The sequence below is a fragment of the Dermochelys coriacea genome, chromosome 15, assembly GCF_009764565.3.
Source record: "Dermochelys coriacea isolate rDerCor1 chromosome 15, rDerCor1.pri.v4, whole genome shotgun sequence".
In the NCBI taxonomy this organism is placed as follows: domain Eukaryota; kingdom Metazoa; phylum Chordata; order Testudines; family Dermochelyidae; genus Dermochelys; species Dermochelys coriacea.
Genome location: NC_050082.1, coordinates 25,874,561 through 25,896,462, shown reverse-complemented (window position 1 = coordinate 25,896,462; position 21,902 = coordinate 25,874,561). Strand labels below are relative to the sequence as shown.

Sequence of the window (21,902 nt, the reverse complement as noted above, 5' to 3'; positions counted from 1 at the left end):
ATGGTTCTTCAATGAGAACAGGCAATTTTATCACTTTGGAGAACATATCTGTTCCCATGAATTTTAAAGCAGGTATTGCTTTTCTCTATATTTTCTTCCCAAAAGAAGAGTAGGCTTAGGGCCTCAGTCCTACAGATAAAAAGAACAGGAGTACTTGTGGCACTCCTGTTCTTTTTGCAGATACAGATTAAGACGGCTGCTACTCTGAAACCAGTCCTACAGATGCACATCACAATAGGACTGATCAGGGGTATCTGGTAGCTGCCATGGCAACAGGCCCTATAGAAATTAGTACAGGAATAGTTACTTGGCAGAAAACCATGATTGGGGGAGCTAGTGGGAAAAGGGAAGGTGGAAAAGCTCTCAATTTTACCTTTCATCAGACTTTTAGAGATCACAGCTTAGCACTGAAACCAAATGCTAATTTCTCCAAGTCCCAAGTAATTTGTATTGTGCCATGCAACATGTATTAGACAAAGAATACTTTCTAGCAAACACCAACATCAAAGAGAGAGAAATAAGGCTTCCCTCCCACCATTAACAAATACCAAGGCCTAAAATGTAATTCCTCTTACGCATTGATATATTCACCATTAAAAAGAAACAATTCAGATGATAAGAAAAGGGATGAGAGATGCATGCTCAGTGCAGCCATACCCCAACATCATTCTCTTCAGATGTCAGTTGTCTAAGATGTCATGGTATTTTTTGACTGAAAGAAATTAGCACAGAACATATAAATCTCTCTTTAAAATAAATCAACAGTCCAGCTAGTTCACGCAAGGAAGAGTCAACATAGCAAGGCAGAAGCAAAAAATGGATTTTTAAACCAAATATAGCTTTATACAAAATGGCTGCCAGGAGGTGGCAAGGTGTCGCCTCTGTGGTCCAGCTGATCCTGGAGTCGTGCAAACTCAGCAAGTTCATTCAATTCTTGAAACTGCCTGTCTGTTTTGTGGCTAACTAGTGACCTATAGAAGTGGACAGCAAATACAATGAAAATTAATCCAAAAGGTACCATAATAGATGTTGAGGCAATGGCTGCTGCCTCTCCTGAGGTGATTGTAGAATTGTTGTCATGGACTGAAACAAGAGGATGGTTCTTTAGTGGAAGAAATTTCACCCAACACAGCAGCACCACTTCTGCAAGGAAGAGCAAAGTCCCAATGACAGTGGAAAACGCCCAGGCGAGCTCAATGTGCCGGTGCATACGCTCATGCGGAGACTCCTTTACAGAGTTGAGATTGTGCACGTTACTAACGGCCTCTATGTTTGGAAGAATGCAGGTACTTATCATGAGAGCAAAGAGGTGAACGGCAACAAGCACAGTAGTACAGGCACTGAAAGCTATCAAGAGACCTGGAGGGTAGACATGTTCTGGATCTAGCTGAACCTCCACCATAGCCACCTAGAAAGGAAGAAGAAAGATTTAATACTGAACTGTATATTTTAAGACATCACTTTACAAATAACAGGTTTAACATTAGCAAGTTTGAACATTTCCATTTTAGATCAATACAATATTTTAATGATATAATTTAATTCTCACTACATTTGGACAATGAAAACAGACTTGGCAATGTCACTTTGATTGTCGTGCAGTAGCACTATGCTGCAAAGTTTGGGCTCCAAACACTGCAGGAAAGTCCTAATCAGAGAGTGGATAAACATCCGATTTAAAACAAATTCAAAACTGGATTTTAAAAAAACTAAAATAAATTTGAAATTATGGCAATTCATATTAAAGCCTAAATTTATTTTAAATTTATTAAAATAATTTGAATAAAATAAGAAAATATTCAGACAGTACATGTTTGCCAAAGTTTTTAAAATAAAAGTTAAACCACTGAACTGCTGGAAGTCAGTGGCTAAGCACCTGAAACTAGAGTTTGTTGAAGTTCTAAAGAAACTTGATAGCAGTAGCCTCTTCTCCTGGTGCAAAGAATAGTTCATTCAAAGTTGAGAAACCAGTTGGGAGTTGAAAAAGCAAAAAAGCTTCTTTTCCTCTTCAAATTCACAAACAAAAACAGGAGGTTGAGATCTACTACTTCTAAAAATACTGAAGGACATGGTGACCAGAAACAATCAGATCAATTGGTTAGCTATAGATAATACTTCCTCTAATCAGTTGTTTTAAATGTAATACTGTTTTGATACAAAAAAAAAAGTATATATCCAGCACATAAAGGTTATTTTTATTTAAGTAACATTTTAAAAATGCACAGACAACATTTTTCATTGAATTCCAATTTCCATCCATGCAGCTTGACACAAGACAAAAGTAAAAATTTAATGAAGGAAATAAACGTCATTCGTTATTTTACAACAAAACAATGTAAAAAAAAAGGCTCTGAATAAGTGTTAAGCTATATAATAGCTTAAATTGTGAGAACAGATGTAGCATATCTTCTGGTTAGGAAGAAATACCAAGAGCAATCTAGAGACTATATTTAATTGCAAATAAACGTTAATAGCAACCAATGAGAATCAACTTTTCTTTAGGAAAAAAAAAAAAAAGAGTACAAATGCAAAACAAGATTAAAATAGATATTTACATTGAGATTTCCTGCTTGCCATGATATAAAAAAACACTATTGATTTTTAATCAACCACCCTGCCTTAAATCCAAACCAAAACCAGTGTAAATTTCTTATCATGTTAGGTTTTAATTGAAACATTTTAACAAATCCTACACTCTGGGCCTGAGATAGCCAATGGGGCCACATTTCACTTAATGCATTTCTAAGATACATCTATTGTAAGATGCATTGTCAGTAAAGACAACACATAAGTTAATGCCAATAAAATAACTGCCCTTCCAATTCCAAGTTAATTTCCATAAGTCAACCAGGCCTTGAGGATCAACATTTTAAGGCTCTGTTAGGCCACAAGGGAAGTGAAACAAATTCTAAAAAAAAGTAGGAATACTTCACTGTATTTTTCCCCAGCCATACAAAATTAGAGATTGTCAGTTTATCAATCTCCTGCTGATCTTAACTACAGGAGTGATGCAGACTCTAAGGATAATGGTTATGTTCATACTGCAGTAAAAAAACCCCGTGGCTCTCTGCTGACTTGGGCTTACGGAGCTTGGGCCTGGAGGCTAAAAATTTCAGTGCAGGTGTTTGGACTTGTGCAGAAGCTCAGATTTTTGAGACCAACCACCTTCTGGGGTTTCAGAGACTGGGGTCTAGCTTAAGCCCAAACATCTACAATGCAATTTTTAGCCTTGCTACCTGAGCCCTGCAAGTCTGAGTCTGCTGACTTGGGCCAGCCACAGCTATGCCACAGATCTTTTATTGCAGTGCAGATGTGCCCTAAGATACATGGGGCCCAAAGCATAAAGGGCTTCTTCACTATGCTAAGGATAGCCAAATGAGGATAGTGGAGAGGGTTGGGAAGGCTGGAAGGAAAAGCAGTATCTCTACTACACTCTGCGTCTGACCCCCAGACATCTAGAAAGCCACTCCTCAGCTACATGGGACAGAGTCGAGGACTAGTTCCCCAGCACAGGCATCTCCTCTCAAGTCCAAGCATATTAGTAAGGCTGGATGAACTAGCATGTGGTCACCATGCATAGCTGCAATCCTCCCATCCCCAAAGGTTATAGTGGAACAACTCCCAGCAGGAACCATGGGAACTGCAAAGCCAAGGGGGCCATGCCTAGAGGCCTCCATGTGGATGACCCAGTGTTACAATGATGTCCCAAGGTCCAAAATAGATCTCAGAACATCCACAGGTTTAAGGGGTGGAACTCCCTTCCAAATCTGTAGGTGGGCAGGAAGAACCACACTCTGGCTGTTTGACTTGTAGGAAACTCCTTGAGTGAAGATTTGGAGCTAGTCTCTTAGGTACACTAGAGCAGCACTTGGCAAACAAGGGGAAGGAGGACCTGTATAGTTTTAGGCCACCTTTATTTCCCCTGATTTTGGAGTATGTCTGGGGCACAACCAAACTACTGGGGGCGGAACCACTCAGGGATGCTCTAACTTGAGGAGGGTTATCATCACCGATACAAGGATCTGCCCTACTAGCCAGGATTGCCAGGGTGCACCCCAATTTTTCCCTTCTCGCTCCCACTCCAGAATATCCCCTACACCAGCTGGGCCAGGCACTGGACCAATCTAGCACTCCTCTGTTTGGGCAGAATGCCTTAAAGCTGCATCATCATTGGAGTGGCACTTAGGAGCACAGTTGCCAACTTTCACCCGGTAAATAAGCACCCCGACTTTCACAGTAAATAAAAAATCAAGCTAATCCCATTTGAAAACAAGGCCAAAAAAAGCCCATCCCTAAGAACCCCAACATTCTATGTGACTAGATCCCCCTGGCCCGCAGTCTGGGACTGTGGTGGGCCCGCTGTGCACCCCGACTCTCTCCCCTCTTCTTCCCGCCCTGGCCCCTGCTTGCTGGGAGCCGATCCCAAAAAAAAGAAGCAACAAGCTACAAGTCAAAACTAGCCAACAAGCAACTCACAAGCCAATTAAGCCAAAGACAAGCCCAATTTCTGCGTTTTTTCCATGGGTTTGGCATATCTGCTTAGGAGTGGCCAAGGATGTGGGGTGAAATGCTGACCCGACTAAATTCAATGGAAGTTTTGCAATTTACTTCAGTGGGGCCAGGATTTCACACCTGATCCTAATGAAGTTCTCCCCTGCCTCCGCCACATGAGGCAGAAATAGCTCAATGTTCCTTTAAATGTAAACTGAGAGGTTTCCATTCATTTTAGAAGACTTCGCTTGATGGTCATGTATTATATTTATCATCCCTGCTGGGCCATATAAACTATTACAGTATCCAGTGCAGAAATGCCCCTAGCAAGAGAGGAAACTTTAAAAGCAACTCTTTCAGAAGATTCTTATAAGCATTTACAGTTGCTTAGAGACTTTAATCCTGCCATTTCTCTTGAAAAACAAATACATTATCCTGATAAATTTGGCTCTGAGACAAAGCAGTTGCTTTTGAGTAAAGCAGAAATACAAGAAAATTTCAGCAAGCAACATTTGGTCTCCTTTATCAGAGGGCTTGACGAATTTGTCAGCATGTGTTTAAATCCAGAAAGAAAAGTGATAGACTGTAAAAGGAATAGAATAGAAAATACTGAAAAGATTATAAAAACCGTGGAAGACTGTCATACTGTGGTCAGTTCTGATTACCCGATATGAAAAGAGGATAGAGGAGAAATAGAGAACGGGTCCAGAGACAGATTATAAAAATAGTTTGAGGCATAGAAAGACATAATGAAAAGACATTAAAATTATTGGTATTGTTTAGTTTAGAGGTGAATAAGAGGGACACAATGGAAGTATACAAAAATAATGAATTGTAATAGGAAACAGCTTTCTTCCACAACAGTAAATCTGTGTAATTTTAAAAAACAATTAGATATTCTTATGGATGATGACATCCAGTTACATTAAGTAGGATTTTATTTATTTATTTTTTTAAAGAGGGGATATAAACTCTCATGCTTCAGGGGATAAACTAACCACTATTTGACTAGTATAATGAAGAAACTTTCCCAGTATGCAGGTTATTCCATCATTTTCCATGCTGAGGTTGTTTGCACCTTCCTTAGAAGCAACTGATACTAGCACTCCCAGGGACAGTCCCCATTTGTTGACTGTAGACAAATAGGCCACAACCCCCTGTTGTCAAAAATGTGCTTGCAACTTTACCACATTTTTCCTCTCTAGTCTGTTAACAGGATCTACAAGTCAACATCAACCATGCAAACCACTGTGGCAGGCCTGGGTTATACTTTGTCTAGACTATGTACTTGCTAAGATAAAGAGCCTATACATAGATATTGAAAGGAGAAGTAATTAATAGGCACTTGTTGTCATAATAAAATCAGGAAAGTTGTAGAGAGTGTTTTAAAGTATTTAGTGAAAGACTGCGGGATAAATTTAAGTCCACTTAAGATGGAGATTCTACAGCAGCTCCTGAATAATCAGTGTTTACAAATCCTGAACTTCTTTAATTACATTGTTTAAAATATTTGTTTTCTTAATTTAGATTGAACTGGCCAATCCAGATGTTATTTTAGAAGAGGCCCAGGCAATGCTTGAAGACAGCCAAGAATGAGAACAGGCTCCTGATAAAGATATGAGAAAAGAACGTAAGACTCATTGTTACTTCTTCATTTGAATCATCTTTCTAGATCCATGGTACATGAGACGGTGTGTTTTGTAAAGCAGAGAAGCAGCACCAAAACCTACTTGGTTCTTAAGAAATTAATTAGTTCCTCAAAACTGCCACAATGTACACTTCATTCTGTATTTCTATTTGGACAGGATCCATTTTACTCAGGAGTTTGGAAGCTGAAGAGGCCTTATAGGAAGAAATCATTCTGCCCATGAATAAATTAAAAGTAGGTGTTGACCTCCTTTGACACTATATTACAGAAAACCTGTGTGTGATCGTAAACTAATTTCCAGGCTGTTTTAATACCAGATGGCCATGGTCAAGTGGGCTGAAAGCCAAGAACACACTATCTATACTTTCATGTTCCAGTTGCAAGAATTAAAGTCATGGCACTCTGAATTAAAGTCCTCCTGGAAGGTCTGTATTTTTATTTTCTTCAGACCATAGCACTAACTCAGTGTAATGCTAGTGCTACAGTTAAATTAAAAACAGACTAGTACAGATGGGTGAATGAAGATACGTGCTGACATAGATGTCAGCCTGGTATTGCAGAAAGAGGTGCATTCTGCTGATGGGTGCAGTTAGGGTTTTTATATGAGCTTGCTTGACTTTGCCTTCTATACATCCCAAGAGTATTTAGTTTACAAACTTCTGCACATAGGGGTAGCTTTATTGGAACTAAGAATCATTTTCATGCTGCACTAAACACCATTAAAAAAAATTAAATGAAAAGGTGAGATGGAATCTGGTTTGCAGCCAGATACATGACTGCCATACTGTAGATGTTACAAAGAGGTCATTTTTCAGCAAGACATCCATTCCCAAAACACTACCCATAAATGCCAGGTTTACAATAATGTCCATTTAGTTATGGGGAGATGATTTCTTCCCAAAGTGACTTCTAGTCTTGATCCAAAAAGGCTGCAGGTTTCATACAAGAAATTCCTTATAATCCTACAGAAGTATTTTCTAGCTCAACTTGAAAGGGAGGAAATAGCGATCTATTACAATGCCCTGTCACAGATGAGGAGGATTTCTCCCATCAAAGCCCAAATGAATTGGCTTTTGGTCGGTGAAGTAGATATGTACGGGCTGCCCAGGAGAATAGAATTCTTCCTACATTTCCTATCACCCACAGGCTATAGTAGCAGCCACAGGCCTCCATATTCCCCCACGTTTTTTGGCCAAAAGACGCTGAAGTTTAGTTGGACTGGTCACACCTCCACCCTCACTCCCACACAGTAAGCTTCTGCAGAGAACAGCTCTGTGAGATGCTGAGAGGAGGAGTATAGTGCCCTGGCCCAGCATCCCCATGGCATGCCCTCCCTGTACAGAGGAATCCTAATGTTTCCATTAGTCTCAAAGCTTTTTGTGCCTGCACAGGGGAGATGGGAAGCTGGATTTCGCTTACATACCCCATAGTAATCGACAATGAATTTTCAAAAACATGTTTTGAAATACCCAGTCCTCTCAGTAACTATGTATGGTCTTAGTAGAAGCCACCACTGTACTTAACAGCTGGTGCTCTAGATAAAGCCTGAGAACCACTCTGTGTGATCAAAATGCACATCTGGTAAATAGAAGGCAAATTCTAAGCCTAGCTCTACCTCTCTCTTGCCTTCAGTAAGTCACTTAACTGTAGAGCAGTGGTTCTCAACCAGGGTTCTGGTGCCTCTTGGGGGGCCACAAGCAGGTTTCAGGGAGGCTGCCAAGCAGGGCTGGCATTAGACTTGCTGGGGCCTAGGACAGCAAGCCGAAGCCCCACTACATGGGGCTGAAACAGAGGCCTGATGCCCTGCCACCCGGTGCTGAAGCTGAAGCCTAAGCAACTTAGCTTCACGGGGCCCCCTGTGGCATGGGGCTTGGGCAATTGACCTGACTGCTACCCCCTAATGCTAGCCCTGGCTTTTACATGCACAAAAATAGTTGTAGCCCATATGGGCTGAGGAATTGTTATAGCATGGGAGGGGGGCTCAAAGAAAAAGGTTGAGAACGCCTGCCCTAGAGCACACATCATTAGGCTGAAGTCAATGAAGGCATGCTAATTTACGTTAGATATATTTCCAAATTGGTGCAAGAGATATATGTACCTCTTGCAGAGAACTGCTATGAGGATTCATATGTGTAAAGCACACAAGTGCCACGTTACATCAGAATGTCTGAAGCTGATTAATGAAAAAACAAAAAAAATCACTGTTAACCAATTAGTGTGTGATTAGTTCATCCGATTTACACTGCACTTCTGAATATCAATGAAAATGAGAATATATTTTTGTTGAGAGTTCATTCAACTGACTCCCTAAACTCTAATTTAAGTAAGAGCCTCCTTTATAAAAACACTGAGTCGAGAACAATATCAAGGTCAGGTATAGTCCCAAGAATAAAGCAGTGTTAAAGTGAGGAAAGAGACTGTGACCACATTATTCTCTTTATGCCTATTTGTGGAGTCAGGAAGGGTTTTGTCTGCACCTGGTAGCCCATATACCACATTACACTCAAGACTCTGAATGGTGACTCACTGAACACTTAAGAGGATATCTTCACGAAACTGAGATTATTACTGGCACCGTGTAACTAAATGGAGTAAAATGAGTGACAGTTACAGAGCAAGACGTTTGTCGGATGTCTTGGTGACAAGACAAATTATAAGCATATTTTATTTCAATTTTAAATCTAAACATAATATATACAGCAACTGGTGTTTAAACTGCTTAAAGTAAATGCTTAATACCATTAGTATAAACGGGATCAGAATAAAATGGAGTGCACTCTACTGTTTAGAGAACAGATTTTACATCATGAGTTCTGGTCTTTATTTGTGCCTCTGCCATGCAGTTAATATGTGATCTTGCACAAGGCACATCTTTTGTGACCATTTCCCCAGCTGAAGAATGGGGAAAATACATACATGAGCTGCGCCTAAAGGCTTGAAGTGCAGTTATGGTCAGAAAAAAATGACTAGTAATAGCTCTAATTAAAAAGGAATGCAGACAGGTAAAAAAATTAATAAGGTGCCTTGATCACTGTGTCCTTTTACAAACCCACATTTTCTATTTTTAAAAGTTTTCCTCTGCCCTTGCTTTGTGAAAGATTCACACAAGCGGGGAAAAGTGACGTATCCAGGAGAAACAATGAAAGCGACCCCCTTCTAGACACACCCGGGGGGGGAAGGGGGAGAGAATGTATTTATTTATTTATTTTCTATCCTCTTTCATCTATAGTAATTGTTAAGAGTTATAAATTAATGGTAAGGTACAAAGCTTTCAGAAAAGTGTAATTTTATTTAAACTTGATAGTGTCCCTTTAAGATATTTGCTCCAGTACGCTTACTTTACCACAGCTTTCTAAAAGTCTACTTTCCCAGGTTAAGTAAGGTATCATTAGATTTACCATTGTCAACAACTCAGTAAAAGATGGGCAACTGGGTTTTTTGCTCAGGCTGGTAAATTTTGAAAGACCATTTCAGAATGCCGTTTAGTAAAGTTTTTACTAATATAATCCCACTAGCACTACAGGAACGAAGAGTTGTGGAACAGTGAGTAGTATTCTGCTCATCAACTGTTATATTTCAGCTGCAAAAAAACTGGTAATGTCAAAACCAGAGAGAATTTCTGTTTGATTTTCATATCCAGGAGTTTTTGGGGATTGCGACGCAAAAAATGTTTTTGCTTGTGAACAAAGCAAAAATGTCACTGAGATATAGCCACAGCACTCTGATACAAATTTCAAAGTAATTTTTCAGAATATAAACTGCACTTTGAGTTCAGTCTTCTCAATACATCTTATTGGGAGTAGTGCTTATGCTAATAAGTCAGTTGCATTGATGCAAGTGGGACTACTCATGATAGTAAGTACTACCCTCAGGAGTCAGTGTTTGCAAAATTAGGACCTTAATTTGTAAAGCATGTTGAATTCATCTGGTAAAGAGGTCAGGTATAATTGACTTCATTCAACGTAAGCAAAAGCATGCACAGCTCCACTTGAAGTCAAAGAGGCATAGCTCTGATTAGGCCATGACTGAATTTGTTACCTCCAATCATAAAATTACAGGATTACATTCTATATTAGCAGCTACGAGCTGAGATCCCAGTTCTGTTCCATGGGATCTGAACATATCACAAACTGGTAGTTTCTGGCTTCAATGAGATTTTTCACCAACTAACCCACCCATTTCAATCCTTCAGTGAAGGCAGGAGAAATGCTGTCCAAAAGCCACAATTCACTTTTAAATGTATCCAGAGTCACACAAATTCTGAAGGAGTTGAGGCCAAATCCTATAATCCTTGTCAAGTGTGAGTTTTGCTTGAGGAAGAAGTCAGAATTTGACAAAATAGCTTGAGGCTAAAACAGCAGCTTCATTCAATAAAAGATGCATGTCTTACAATTAAGAAGCAATACTACTTCTTCAAATAAAAATAATTTGTTTTCATACATAAGTCTATATAGCAATAAGTGGTCTTCCATAACATTTTGGAAGCAAAAATCATGTGTAATTAAGATTTAATATCTTAAATACAATATTTGAGCAAGCAGAAGATTTTTCTACTGAACAAGATCAAGGCGGAGCTGTTTACTTGGGATTCCCACACAGACAAAGCGCCTTTTATCATTTATATCTGAGATTTTATTCAAAAATATATTTAATATATAAAAAGTATAAAATATTTGCTACTTTAGTTTGGAACAAAAGCAGTAGTTCTACTGTGGTTTAGTCTCTACCAGTGTATGTTATTGCTAGAGAAAAGCCATTAATAGCAAGTTTTCAAGCAAGAAAAAAAAACATCTGGCGGTAGTTTCTCCATCTATTTTTTTTAAATGGTTCTTCAATGAGAACAGGCAATTTTATCACTTTGGAGAACATATCTGTTCCCATGAATTTTAAAGCAGGTATTGCTTTTCTCTATATTTTCTTCCCAAAAGAAGAGTAGGCTTAGGGCCTCAGTCCTACAGATAAAAAGAACAGGAGTACTTGTGGCACTCCTGTTCTTTTTGCAGATACAGACTAAGACGGCTGCTACTCTGAAACCAGTCCTACAGATGCACATCACAATAGGACTGATCAGGGGTATCTGGTAGCTACCATGGCAACAGGCCCTATAGAAAATAGTACAGGAATAGTTACTTGGCAGAAAACCATGATTGGGGGAGCTAGTGGGAAAAGGGAAGGTGGAAAAGCTCTCAATTTTACCTTTCATCAGACTTTTAGAGATCACAGCTTAGCACTGAAACCAAATGCTAATTACTCCAAGTCCTAAGTAATTTGTATTGTGCCATGCAACATGTATTAGACAAAGAATACTTTCTAGCAAACACCAACATCAAAGAGAGAAATAAGGCTTCCCTCCCACCATTAACAAATACCAAGGCCTAAAATGTAATTTCTCTTGCACGTTGATATATTCACCATTAAAAAGAAACAATTCAGATGATAAGAAGAGGGATGAGAGATGCATGCTCAGTGCAGCCATACCCCAACATCAGTCTCTTCAGATGTCAGTTGTCTAAGATATGTTATTTTTTTTACTGTAAGAAGTTAGCACAGTACTTATAAATCTCTCTTTAAAATAAAATCAACAGTCCAGCTAGATCATGCAAGGAGGAGTCAACATAGCAAGGCAGAAGCAAAAAATGGATTTTTAAACCAAATATAGCTTTATACAAAATGGCTGCCAGGAGGTGGCAAGGTGTCGCCTCTGTGGTCCAGCTGATCCTGGAGTCGTGCAAACTCAGCAAGTTCATTCAATTCTTGAAACTGCCTGTCTGTTTTGTGGCTAACTAGTGACCTATAGAAGTGGACAGCAAATACAATGAAAATCAATCCAAAAGGAACCATAATAGATGTTGAGGCAATAGCTGCTGCTGCTCCTGGGGTGATGGTGGTATTGTTCTCATGGACTGAATCATTAGAAGGTGTCCCTTGTGGAAGAAATTTCACCCAACACAGCAGCACCACTTCTGCAAGGAAGAGCAAAGTCCCAATGACAGTGGAAAACGCCCAGGCGAGCTCAATGTGCCGGTGCATACGCTCATGCGGAGACTCCTTTACAGAGTTGAGATTGTGCACGTTACTAACAGCCTCTATGTTTGGAAGAATGCAGGTACTTATCATGAGAGCAAAGAGGTGAACGGCAACAAGCACAGTAGTACAGGCACTGAAAGCTATCAAGAGACCTGGAGGGTAGGCATAATCTCTTTCTAGCTGAACCTCCACCATAGCCACCTGGAAAGGAAGAATAAAGATTAAAAACGGAACTGTATATTTTAATACATCACTTTACAAACAGGTTTAACATTAGCAGGTTTAAACATTTCCATTTTAGATCAATACAATATTTTAATGATATAATTTAATTCTCACTACATCTGGACAATGAAAACAGACTTGGCAATGTCACTTACTGAATGTCGTGCAGTAGCACTATGCTGCAAAGTTTGGGCTCCAAACACTGCAGGGAAGTCCTAATCAGAGAGTGGATAAACATCCGATTTAAAACAAATTCAAAACTGGATTTTTAAAAAAACTAAAATAAATTTGAAATTATGACAATTCATAATAAAGCCTAAACTTATTTTAAATTTATTAAAATAATTTGAATGGAATAAGAAAATATTCCGACAGTATATGTTTGCTGCCTAAGTTTTAAAAATAAAAGTTAAACCGCTGAATTGCTAGGTTTCAGAGTAGCAGCCGTGTTAGTCTGTATTCACAAAAAGAAAAGGAGGACTTGTGGAACCTTAGAGACTAACAAATTTATTTGAGCATAAGCTTTCGTGAGCTACAGCTCACTTCATCGCCCAAATGAATTGCTAGAAGTCACTGGTTAAGCACCTGGAAATAGGGTTTGTTGAAGTGCTAAAGCAGCTTTTGACAGCAGTAGCCTCTTCTCCTGTTTGCAGAGAATATGCTCTTTATTTCATTTCAATAACTAGTTCATTCGAAGTTGAGAAACCAGTTGGGAATTGAAAAAGCAAAAAAGCTTCTTTTCCTCTTCAAATTCACAAACAAAAACAGGAGGTTGAGATCTACTACTTCTAAAAATACTGAAGGACATGGTGACCAGAAACAATCAGATCAATTGGTTAGCTATAGATAATACTTCCTCTAATCAGTTGTTTTAAATGCCATACTCTTTTGATACAATAAAATAAATTTATATATCCAGCACATTAAGGTTGTTTTTATTTAAGTAACATTTTAAAAATGCACAGACAACATTTTTCATTGAATTCCAATTTCCATCCATGCAGCTTGACACAAGACAAAAGTAAAAATTTAATGAAGGAAATAAGAAATGTCATTCATTATTTTTACAACAAAACAATGTAAAAAAAATAAGGCTCTGAATAAATGTTAAGCTATATAATAGCTTAAATTGTGAGAACAGATATAGCATATCTTCCTGGTTAGCAAGAAATACCAAGAGCTCTCTTAGGTACACTAGAGCAGCACTTGGCAAATGAGGGGAAGGTGGACCTGTGTAGTTTTAAGCCAATTTTATTTCCCTTGATTCTGGAGTATGTCTGGGGCACAACCAAACTACAGGGAGCGGAACCACTCAGGGATGCTCTAACTTGAGGAGGGTTGTTATCACCTATACAAGGATCTGTCCTACTAGCCAGGATTGTCAGGGTGCACCCCAATTTTTCCTTTCCCAGTCCCACTCCAGAATATCCCCTTCACCAGCTGGGCCAGAAGGGACGACCAATTTAGCACTCCTCTGTTTGGTCAGAATGCCTTAAAACTGCATTATCATTGGAGTGGCACTTAGGAGTATCCAAGGTTGTGGGGTGAAATCCGGACCCCACTAAATTCAATGCAAGTTTTGCCATTTACCGCAGTGGGGCCAGGATTTCACCCCTGATCCTAACAAAGTTCTCCCCTGCCTCTGCCACATAAGGCAGAAATAGCTAAATGTTCCTTTAAATGTAAATTGAGATGTTTCCATTCATATTATATGACCATCAAGTGAAGTCTTCTATTAGATTTATCATCACTGCTAGGCCATCTACACTATTCCTTTATTCAATGCAGAAATGCCCCTCGCATGAGAGAAAACTTTAAAAGTAACTCTTTCAGAGGATTCTTTTAAGCATTTACAGTTGCTTAGAGACTTTAATCCTGCCATTTCTCTTGAAAAACAAATACTTTATCCTGATAAATTTGGCTCTGAGACAGAGCAGTTGGTTTTGAGTAAAGCAGAAATACAAGAACATTTCAGCAAGCAACATTTGGTCTCCTTTATCAGAGGGCTTGACGAATTTGTCAGCATGTGTTTAAATCAGAAACAAATGAGTAGTAAACTTATGAGGGTACATACATGTATGTAATCAGGGCTAAATTAATACACACTGAGATACTAGTTCTCTCATATTAAGAGTCACTGAAATAATTGGAACTAGTGTCTCCTATCAGGTTTCAGAGTAGCAGCCGTGTTAGTCTGTATTCACAAAAAGAAAAGGAGTACTTGTGGTACCTTAGAGACTAAAATTTATTTGAGCATAAGCTTTCGTGAGCTACAGCATCACGAAAGCTTATGCTCAAATAAATTTGTTAGTCTCTACGGTGCTGCAAGTACTCCTTTTCTTTTTGTCTCCTATCAGTTCAATCCAAATATTGTCTCACCATGTCCCATTGGTAATTTAGACAAAAAAAAACTGTACAGAGTACTGTATAAATTAAATGCATCAGTCTTGTTCACATAATAAAAAAGCCTTCAAACTGTGGAGTACTATGAACACAGCAAGCAATGCGAACAAAAAGAACTAGAAATGGAAAGAAAAAAAATGGAGCCATAACAAGTAGCAATAGACACTGAATTTGTCACTTTCCCTTAGCTGTATCAAACTATGTCTAATTAGATTTCCTGTTCATTACATTTGTATTGAGATGTCCGAGGACACAAATCAACTGGAAAGGATCACTGGATGCATTTGCCAACTTATGCTTTTACACAAACAGCTACAACATGCATTCAAGGCCTGTGATCAATAGCTAGTTTCACATATTACAATATACCCTTGACAGGATAAATGTACAGACCTTGTGATTTAGTTTACTACTAGGTTATAAAAGTTTTTAAAATGTGGTTTCTCAACTGTGAGAAGTTTCACATTTTAGAGACAAATGTGTGGAAGAGAATGATTCAAGACACACCATGACTGGCCACATACACAACATTTATTTTATCCCAGACTACGAAGCAAGCTTTGATCTAGAGCAACTTTTTCAAACATCAGAGCGCAAGTTATAACTGGTTATTTGTGGAGCTCAGATCTAGGGAATAGGCAAAAAGCTTTACCTGGACCCAGGTTAGACAGAAGTCAGCCTAAAACACACAGACACAGATCATTATATGCTGCCTCTTCACTGCTGGTGCTCCCTTTTCCTGTCCCAATGAACGTAATGGAATGCTGGGGCATACAAGGCATGGTCAGCAGCAAAGCAGATGTATTCTACCTACAGCATTTATATTCACTAAGTAGTGAAGAGTTTAATTTTCATGCACATTAATTTATCCTCTCTCCATTACTTTACTGGTGCTTGTCTTGAAATTTGACAGCTTAGCTGTCAACTCTATTTTAGCCTCAAGAACATTCCATGATTTAAAGACAGCTCAGATATTCTATGCTAATACTTAAAGGAAGATTCATATGACCAAAACAGACTCCAAGTAAGCTTCATCAAATGGATAAGGATGATAAAGACTCCAAGCCTTTTAAAAAATCATGGTTGAAGAATCAAGTATTTAACTGCCCCTTCTAGTGTAAAGGAAGTCTCATGCTTCAGCTAGTCAGTTTTCATGAGATGCTGATTAAAAACATTTAATTTCAGAAGGAGGCAGGAATATTTGGAATTCCAACATGCTCTCTGTTCTTGGGCAGCCAATCTCTCCCTCTAGAACTATTTAGGGTGCTCACATGAGCACACCACATAGAGCTGCCTTAATATCAAAAATGAGAGATGCAAAACAAATACTCTTCCTCTTGTTGATTTAGGATAAGTTTATCCTGGGCTGCAAAGAGAGCTGGGGAACCATATTTAAGATGCAGTGCTCAAACACTGTTTCCAGTTTGGCAATGCCCATATTCACCAGCAAAACAAAAGCTTGTACGAAACTGGTTTAGCTGAAACAACATTCAAACACTCCTTTAACTTTGTCCCTGACCCAGCACAAATGGTTCATCAGGTGGCAATAAAAAAGCTGCAGAAAAGATGGGCATTAGATTTATAGACAGCCCACAAAGCTGTTACTGTGTTGGATGATCATGTTATAAAACTGTTTATTTTTTGCCAAAGTGGCTGGCACCAAACTGGATGCTACTAACCATGTCAAATAACCAGGATACGCCTTGTAATCTGATTTAAACAGGTTAAACCTTGGTTCCATCCACCCAAGCAAAGTTTCAGTTTTTAAATTGGTTGGGTTGCTTTTATAGCATGGTTACTTAATACGGTAAATTTTGTTGTGGAGACAGGCAGTTATCACAAGAGGTCAGTCAGAATCCAGTGCAGGAGCAGGAAGGGTGTAGCTTCCTCCAGCTCATAGTAAGTGTGCCATGTGATTACTGTGAGCAAACTTTAGACTGTTCTCTTTTATAGAGGAATTACTGCTAGTGTCAATACATTTTTAAAAACTGTCCCAAGTGTCAGCCTTTTGGATTATATGAATTTATTTGATAGCAAGGTAGTCGCCTTGCTAAAGACACCACTATGTGTGGCACTAATTAGCCCCATTTTTGGCTCTCTCAGTAGAGACCAATGAACGAACCAATCACATAGTGCCATGATTCCTGTTACCAGTTCCTGACATTTCCTTCAGGCCTGGAACCAGTTGGGTAGATACAGACTATATCAGATACTGGAATAGGAAAGAATTAACTTGGAGCCAAGATGAGTAATAGGAGGGCTGTCGGGGAGAACTCTGCTCCCTTTGAAAGGGGCTGTGGGCAGATACCATTTGCCAATGTGCAAGATTACCAAAGCCAAAAGGACCCAAAGAGATGAAGACCTGAAAAACCAAATTCAGTATTGATGTTTGAAGGGTAACAGCCTTCCTTCCCGTGAGCATGCAAAGTCTAGTTAAAAGCAAGAAAAACTACACACACACGCACACAAATGGCTGCTCCCCTGATACCCACCCAATATTTCATGGGCTAGGAATGCTCCAAAAAGGGAGCTGTGTGATTTGCCCTGGAGCTGAGAGCCTTAGCTCAGTCAACAGCAAACTGTTCCTGAGTAAGGATCACCAGTGATGGTCTCCAAAAGGGGAAAAGGGGGTTTTGTCCAATCTTTCCCCTAGACAGAAGGGCTGATGGAACTTAGAGAGGGTAATTTGGGAAAGGAATGGGCAACATGGGAAACAGCATGGAGAAAGACTAAAGAGACTCTCCATGGTTTCAGAAACAGAAAGGAAGAGAACATAATGTTGATGCATGTTGATTTGGCTAGAGGTATTGTTAAGCAAAAAGGAAGTATACTGTGTGAAGTTACATTTTTAAGCAATGTGGTAAAGCTAGATATACGCATCACATGCTGACAAGCAGGAAGCAAGAGAATACTTCTTCCCTGCCTTTCCCTTTTACTCACTCTGAAAAGAAAACAGATGCTTCAAGCCCATTTCAAAATGAATTTTTGCAGATACTTTTCCTAATGTGCATTTAGGGCTTGTCCAAAGCCCGTTGAAGTCAATGGAAATACAGCCCATGGACAAAATTAAATGAGTTCCACACAGCTGGAGTTTGGGTTGGGATTTTTCAAGAGTCTAAAGTGTTAGGCACCCAAATCTTATTAAAATTCAGTGAGATTTGGGAACTTTACCTTCAGCTCTTTTGAAACTCCCCAGTTGAATACTTAATGATTTCTCACAGGAAGGGAGGCAAAACCATGTTTCTGTCTTATCTAATCTTGACTGCTAGCAAAACTACACACTAAACAACTTTCCCCTCTAAAAGAAGTTGTATTCTCACCCTAGTTACAGTTTAACAGCTTTGAATGATTCCAAGTAATTCCTTGTGGACCATGCAGCATTATACATTACCACACAGTTTGGCACAGAGTGGCCTAACTAGCAGCTTCTGCTACAAATACTGCATACTGTTGAGTGCTATTGGACAGAAATTACATTATTTGTGCATCTGACAATATCATCACACCACCAACTGGTAAGGGGGAAACAGTGATGCGCTAATGAACCCATTCCCACGAGCAACAAATAAACAAACAAACAAACAAACAAACAAACCCTCCAGTTTATAAGGAGCAGTAATCAATCACTTGGACAACTGCAAAGGAAGCTTGCTTATGGTATGTGTCTACAGCAATTTGGGAGAAGTAACTTTCCTGGCATGTCATTTTGTCAGTTTCACAAGAGTAGCAGCATATGAATTAGTGCTGTGCTTCAAGTTTCAGCACTGTTCTTATGTTTTACAAGCCAAAGGACTGTAAACTTAACATTTTTACTATTAGGGATGGACTTGTTTTCACTAATTTTGAACCCAAATATAGTGGGGGTCTGAAGTCTGACTAATGTTTTTGGATGTATGTTTGAGGAAAGGCTTGAATAAAGAGAAAAAATCCTGTGAGAGAAAGGATAAAATGGAGCATAGACTGGACAGAGTGAGAACGAAGCATACTAATGGACAAACTGAAGCCTTGTGCACACACATATAAAAGCCATCCACGGGGAGTGAGGGAGTCCTATTGCTAATCAGAAACACCCCCTTAGATTTAAAAAAGTAAACTCTCCTTGGGGAAAATAAAGAAATCAGTTCTAGGTATAGGTGGCAAAGGTTCAAGTCAGTGAACTCTACTGCCAGTACTCCCCTGCCTGTGGGATTCAGTTGTTAAAAGCATCCCGATATAGCAGAAAGGCTTCAACAAGGGACCTGGGGAAAGAGAACCTGATTTTTGCTGTCATTTATATTAACAAGAGAGCAGTAAATATTATTTCCAGAGGGTTTTGACTGAGTCATAGATTTGGATCCTGTCCACAATCACTGGTCCCCACTTTCTATAGAAAGCGGAAAAGAAAGAAAAAACCCCTGCTAACTCAAGTGTATCTACATTATTTAGAGAGGACCCCTTCTCCCCACCCCCAAAAAGAAGGACTCCTATTTTTGGTAGCCAGGAATTTATGCTGTGGTATGACATAGAAACAAATGGCCACTTGTGTTCCCTCTCCCACAGTTAACATCAAATACTAGCATTAAAGTGTAATTAAAAGACTGTCTCCTTGAGTTTAACATGACAGGTGCTGTCTGCATGGAGCACAGAGACAGCTTTGCAACTACACCACCACCACCCAAGACCACATTACATTTCAGCTGGCTACAAAAATCAAGAGCCTCGTGTTCTTCACCTACCCAACTTCTCCTATGGTTGCTATCACCGACACACAGCCATTTCTCCAGAAAGAGTTGGACTTGCACTCCTCAAGTTTACAGTCAAGTTGCAGTGGATCCCATAAGGCGAAAAGCAGTGATGGTTAAGTGATGTCATGGGTGCAGAATCTGATTTCCTAGTGCTACACAATTCCACTGGCCCAGACTAGATCTCACATAACCATTGCTGTCACTAGCTATCCCATCTATGATTCAACGGAGAGTGATGGAGCAGAAGGGGAAAGGAGCCAATGGAGCTATTAAACTAAATGACTCATTACTAGATTTCCTATATTTAAACTCTGCAACTTTCAATAGTTTGGGAAACACTGAATTAGGCTATTAAGATCGAAATCTCACATTTCTGCCCCCCATGAAGCTAGTAACATTACTAATTTCTTGTAATATTGAAAGTCCCTCCTACAGATCTAATGTCAGCCTTTAAGTGGGATATTACTTGAGGCACTAATCGCTACATTAATAAATTTGAATGTAGAATTGTCAATGCAAGGGCATCCCAACAAATAAGACTGTTCTCATCTCCCCTCCTTTCCCAGTCTTCTTCCACCGTTCTTTGTGATCTCTTTCTGCCTATTTATACAAGTTCAAGCAAGAAGAAGATTAAGTTGCACATTTTTAAAGGATATTTAAGTGTTGCTGCACTCAGCACCACAATGCCTAACTGATTTAGGAGACTATCATTTTCAAAAGGGATTTAGGAAATTAGGAGCTCAGATACAATTGAATCCTAAAACCTCTGGAAAAGAGACTTAAGAATTGCTCTAGTCAGTGTTGGAACACCCAATATCTTTACAAATTCCATTCCAAATTCCAACTTTCAGCATCCCGCTATTTCACATGTAGGGCTGCAAACATAAAAAAGTTTACAAAAATATCGTATATAGGATTTCCTCCCACCCCTGCCAGTTTTCATGTTCAAGGACAGCTGTACTGATTCTATCTCCATCAGTCTTCACGACTGTGCTGCTCATTCTCATGGAGATAAACACTTAAATAGAAAAAAATGGTGATTAAAAAAAAAAAAAAAAAAAAAGACTGAGCCAGTCTTCCTGACTAGTGTCTATACTATTCAGTAAGACTTATTGTAAGGAGCTCACACAAAGCCTCCTGACAGTATAGGGAAGCCAAGGGACATAAGCATGTTCATTAGAAATTGAAAGGATAACCAGTCAGTCCCCTGAATCCATTACTAATTACTTTAAAACACAAGAAACAATACACTGAAATAGATCATTTATTCATCTAGCCTAGAATCCTGTCTTCAAGAGGTTTATTATTACATCAAAGTTTGAGGATAGCAGAAATCTTTAATACTTGATAGTGGCACTGTCAGTAGAGAACTAATACACAGGGATTATTAAACCCCATTTTGTTTGGTAGTCTTGGCCACAAAGTTAAACACAACTATAATCAGATTAGATACATCTTGAAAAGGTAGCATAAATGAATCAATTTTGTTCTGTAGATAAATTGTGCAAGGGAGGGCCAGGTTGTTTCTTGCCCTTTGCATGAGATACAGCATGTATGTGTATGTGTGTGTGTGTGTGTGTGCGTGTATGTTGCATCCCCACTCCAACAATGGCTAAATACCACCCTTTGCAGCATCCAAATTCTGGGCTTGCTCTAAATTATGGCAGTCTTGAATGGCCATCTAGACACCGTTCTATGGTCCAGAATAGCTGGAACACAGAGCATTTCATCCACCTCCCATTCCTCAGCCCATTATGTCCCTAGGCCAGGGCTATGCAAAAGGGCAACACAGGGTCGCTCTGCCAACCCTATGCCAGCAGAAGAACCATTTTATATAAGGGATATTCCCAAGGGTTGTGTTCTGCCCTCTTAATGCTGGAGCAGTGTAAGTGGACTGTAGAGGTGGGGACAGAATTAAGTCCACAGTATATTACTACAACTCACTGAAATATAGCAGTTGAGGATTATTTTATTTAAAAAATGAGAGAAGTATACTTAAAACTAACAATTACCTCTTAATAAGAGCTTATTGTAAAAAAAGGCTTTAGAATTAGCTTGTAATCTTTATGTCTCATAGATGATGCCTTCCTATGTGTTCGTACAGCACCTATAGCAGTGGGGCGAGGATCCTGATAGGGCACAACTGCAATACAGGTACTTAGAGCATTTTGATAACATACCTTTGTTGGGTGACGTCAGAGTTATAAACAAAAACTCTGATGGAGTATTCAGAACAATATATTTGCCACACTTCAGAGGCAAGAATGGATGTTTCTCTTGCAGCACTCTGTATTTGGAAGCTTGTATACTAGTCAGCTAAATGACAATACAGCCACAGTTTGTAAAACTGGATCCATTTAAGAGGCCAATGACATTATCCAGTA

At 39.2% G+C, this 21,902-nt stretch overlaps 1 protein-coding gene across 6 annotated transcripts in view; it reads right to left on the bottom strand.

Annotated features, from left to right (window-relative positions):
• ORAI1 (ORAI calcium release-activated calcium modulator 1) overlaps positions 1-21,902 on the bottom strand; it is a 30,632-nt gene continuing 8,730 nt past the window's right edge. The window contains exons 2-4 of one of the 6 annotated variants that reach the window (XM_043498414.1): positions 12,547-12,606; positions 12,319-12,367; positions 1-1,408 (exon numbers count right to left, since the gene is read on the bottom strand). In XM_043498414.1, the coding sequence (XP_043354349.1) occupies positions 842-1,408; positions 12,319-12,333 (582 nt within the window). In that variant the 5' untranslated portion in view covers positions 12,334-12,367; positions 12,547-12,606 and the 3' untranslated portion in view covers positions 1-841. Of the gene's footprint in view, positions 1,409-11,551; positions 12,368-12,546; positions 12,607-21,902 lie in introns of those variants that run through there. The other 5 variants (XM_043498413.1, XM_038373312.2, XM_038373309.2 and 2 more) reach the window with 5 other exon arrangements.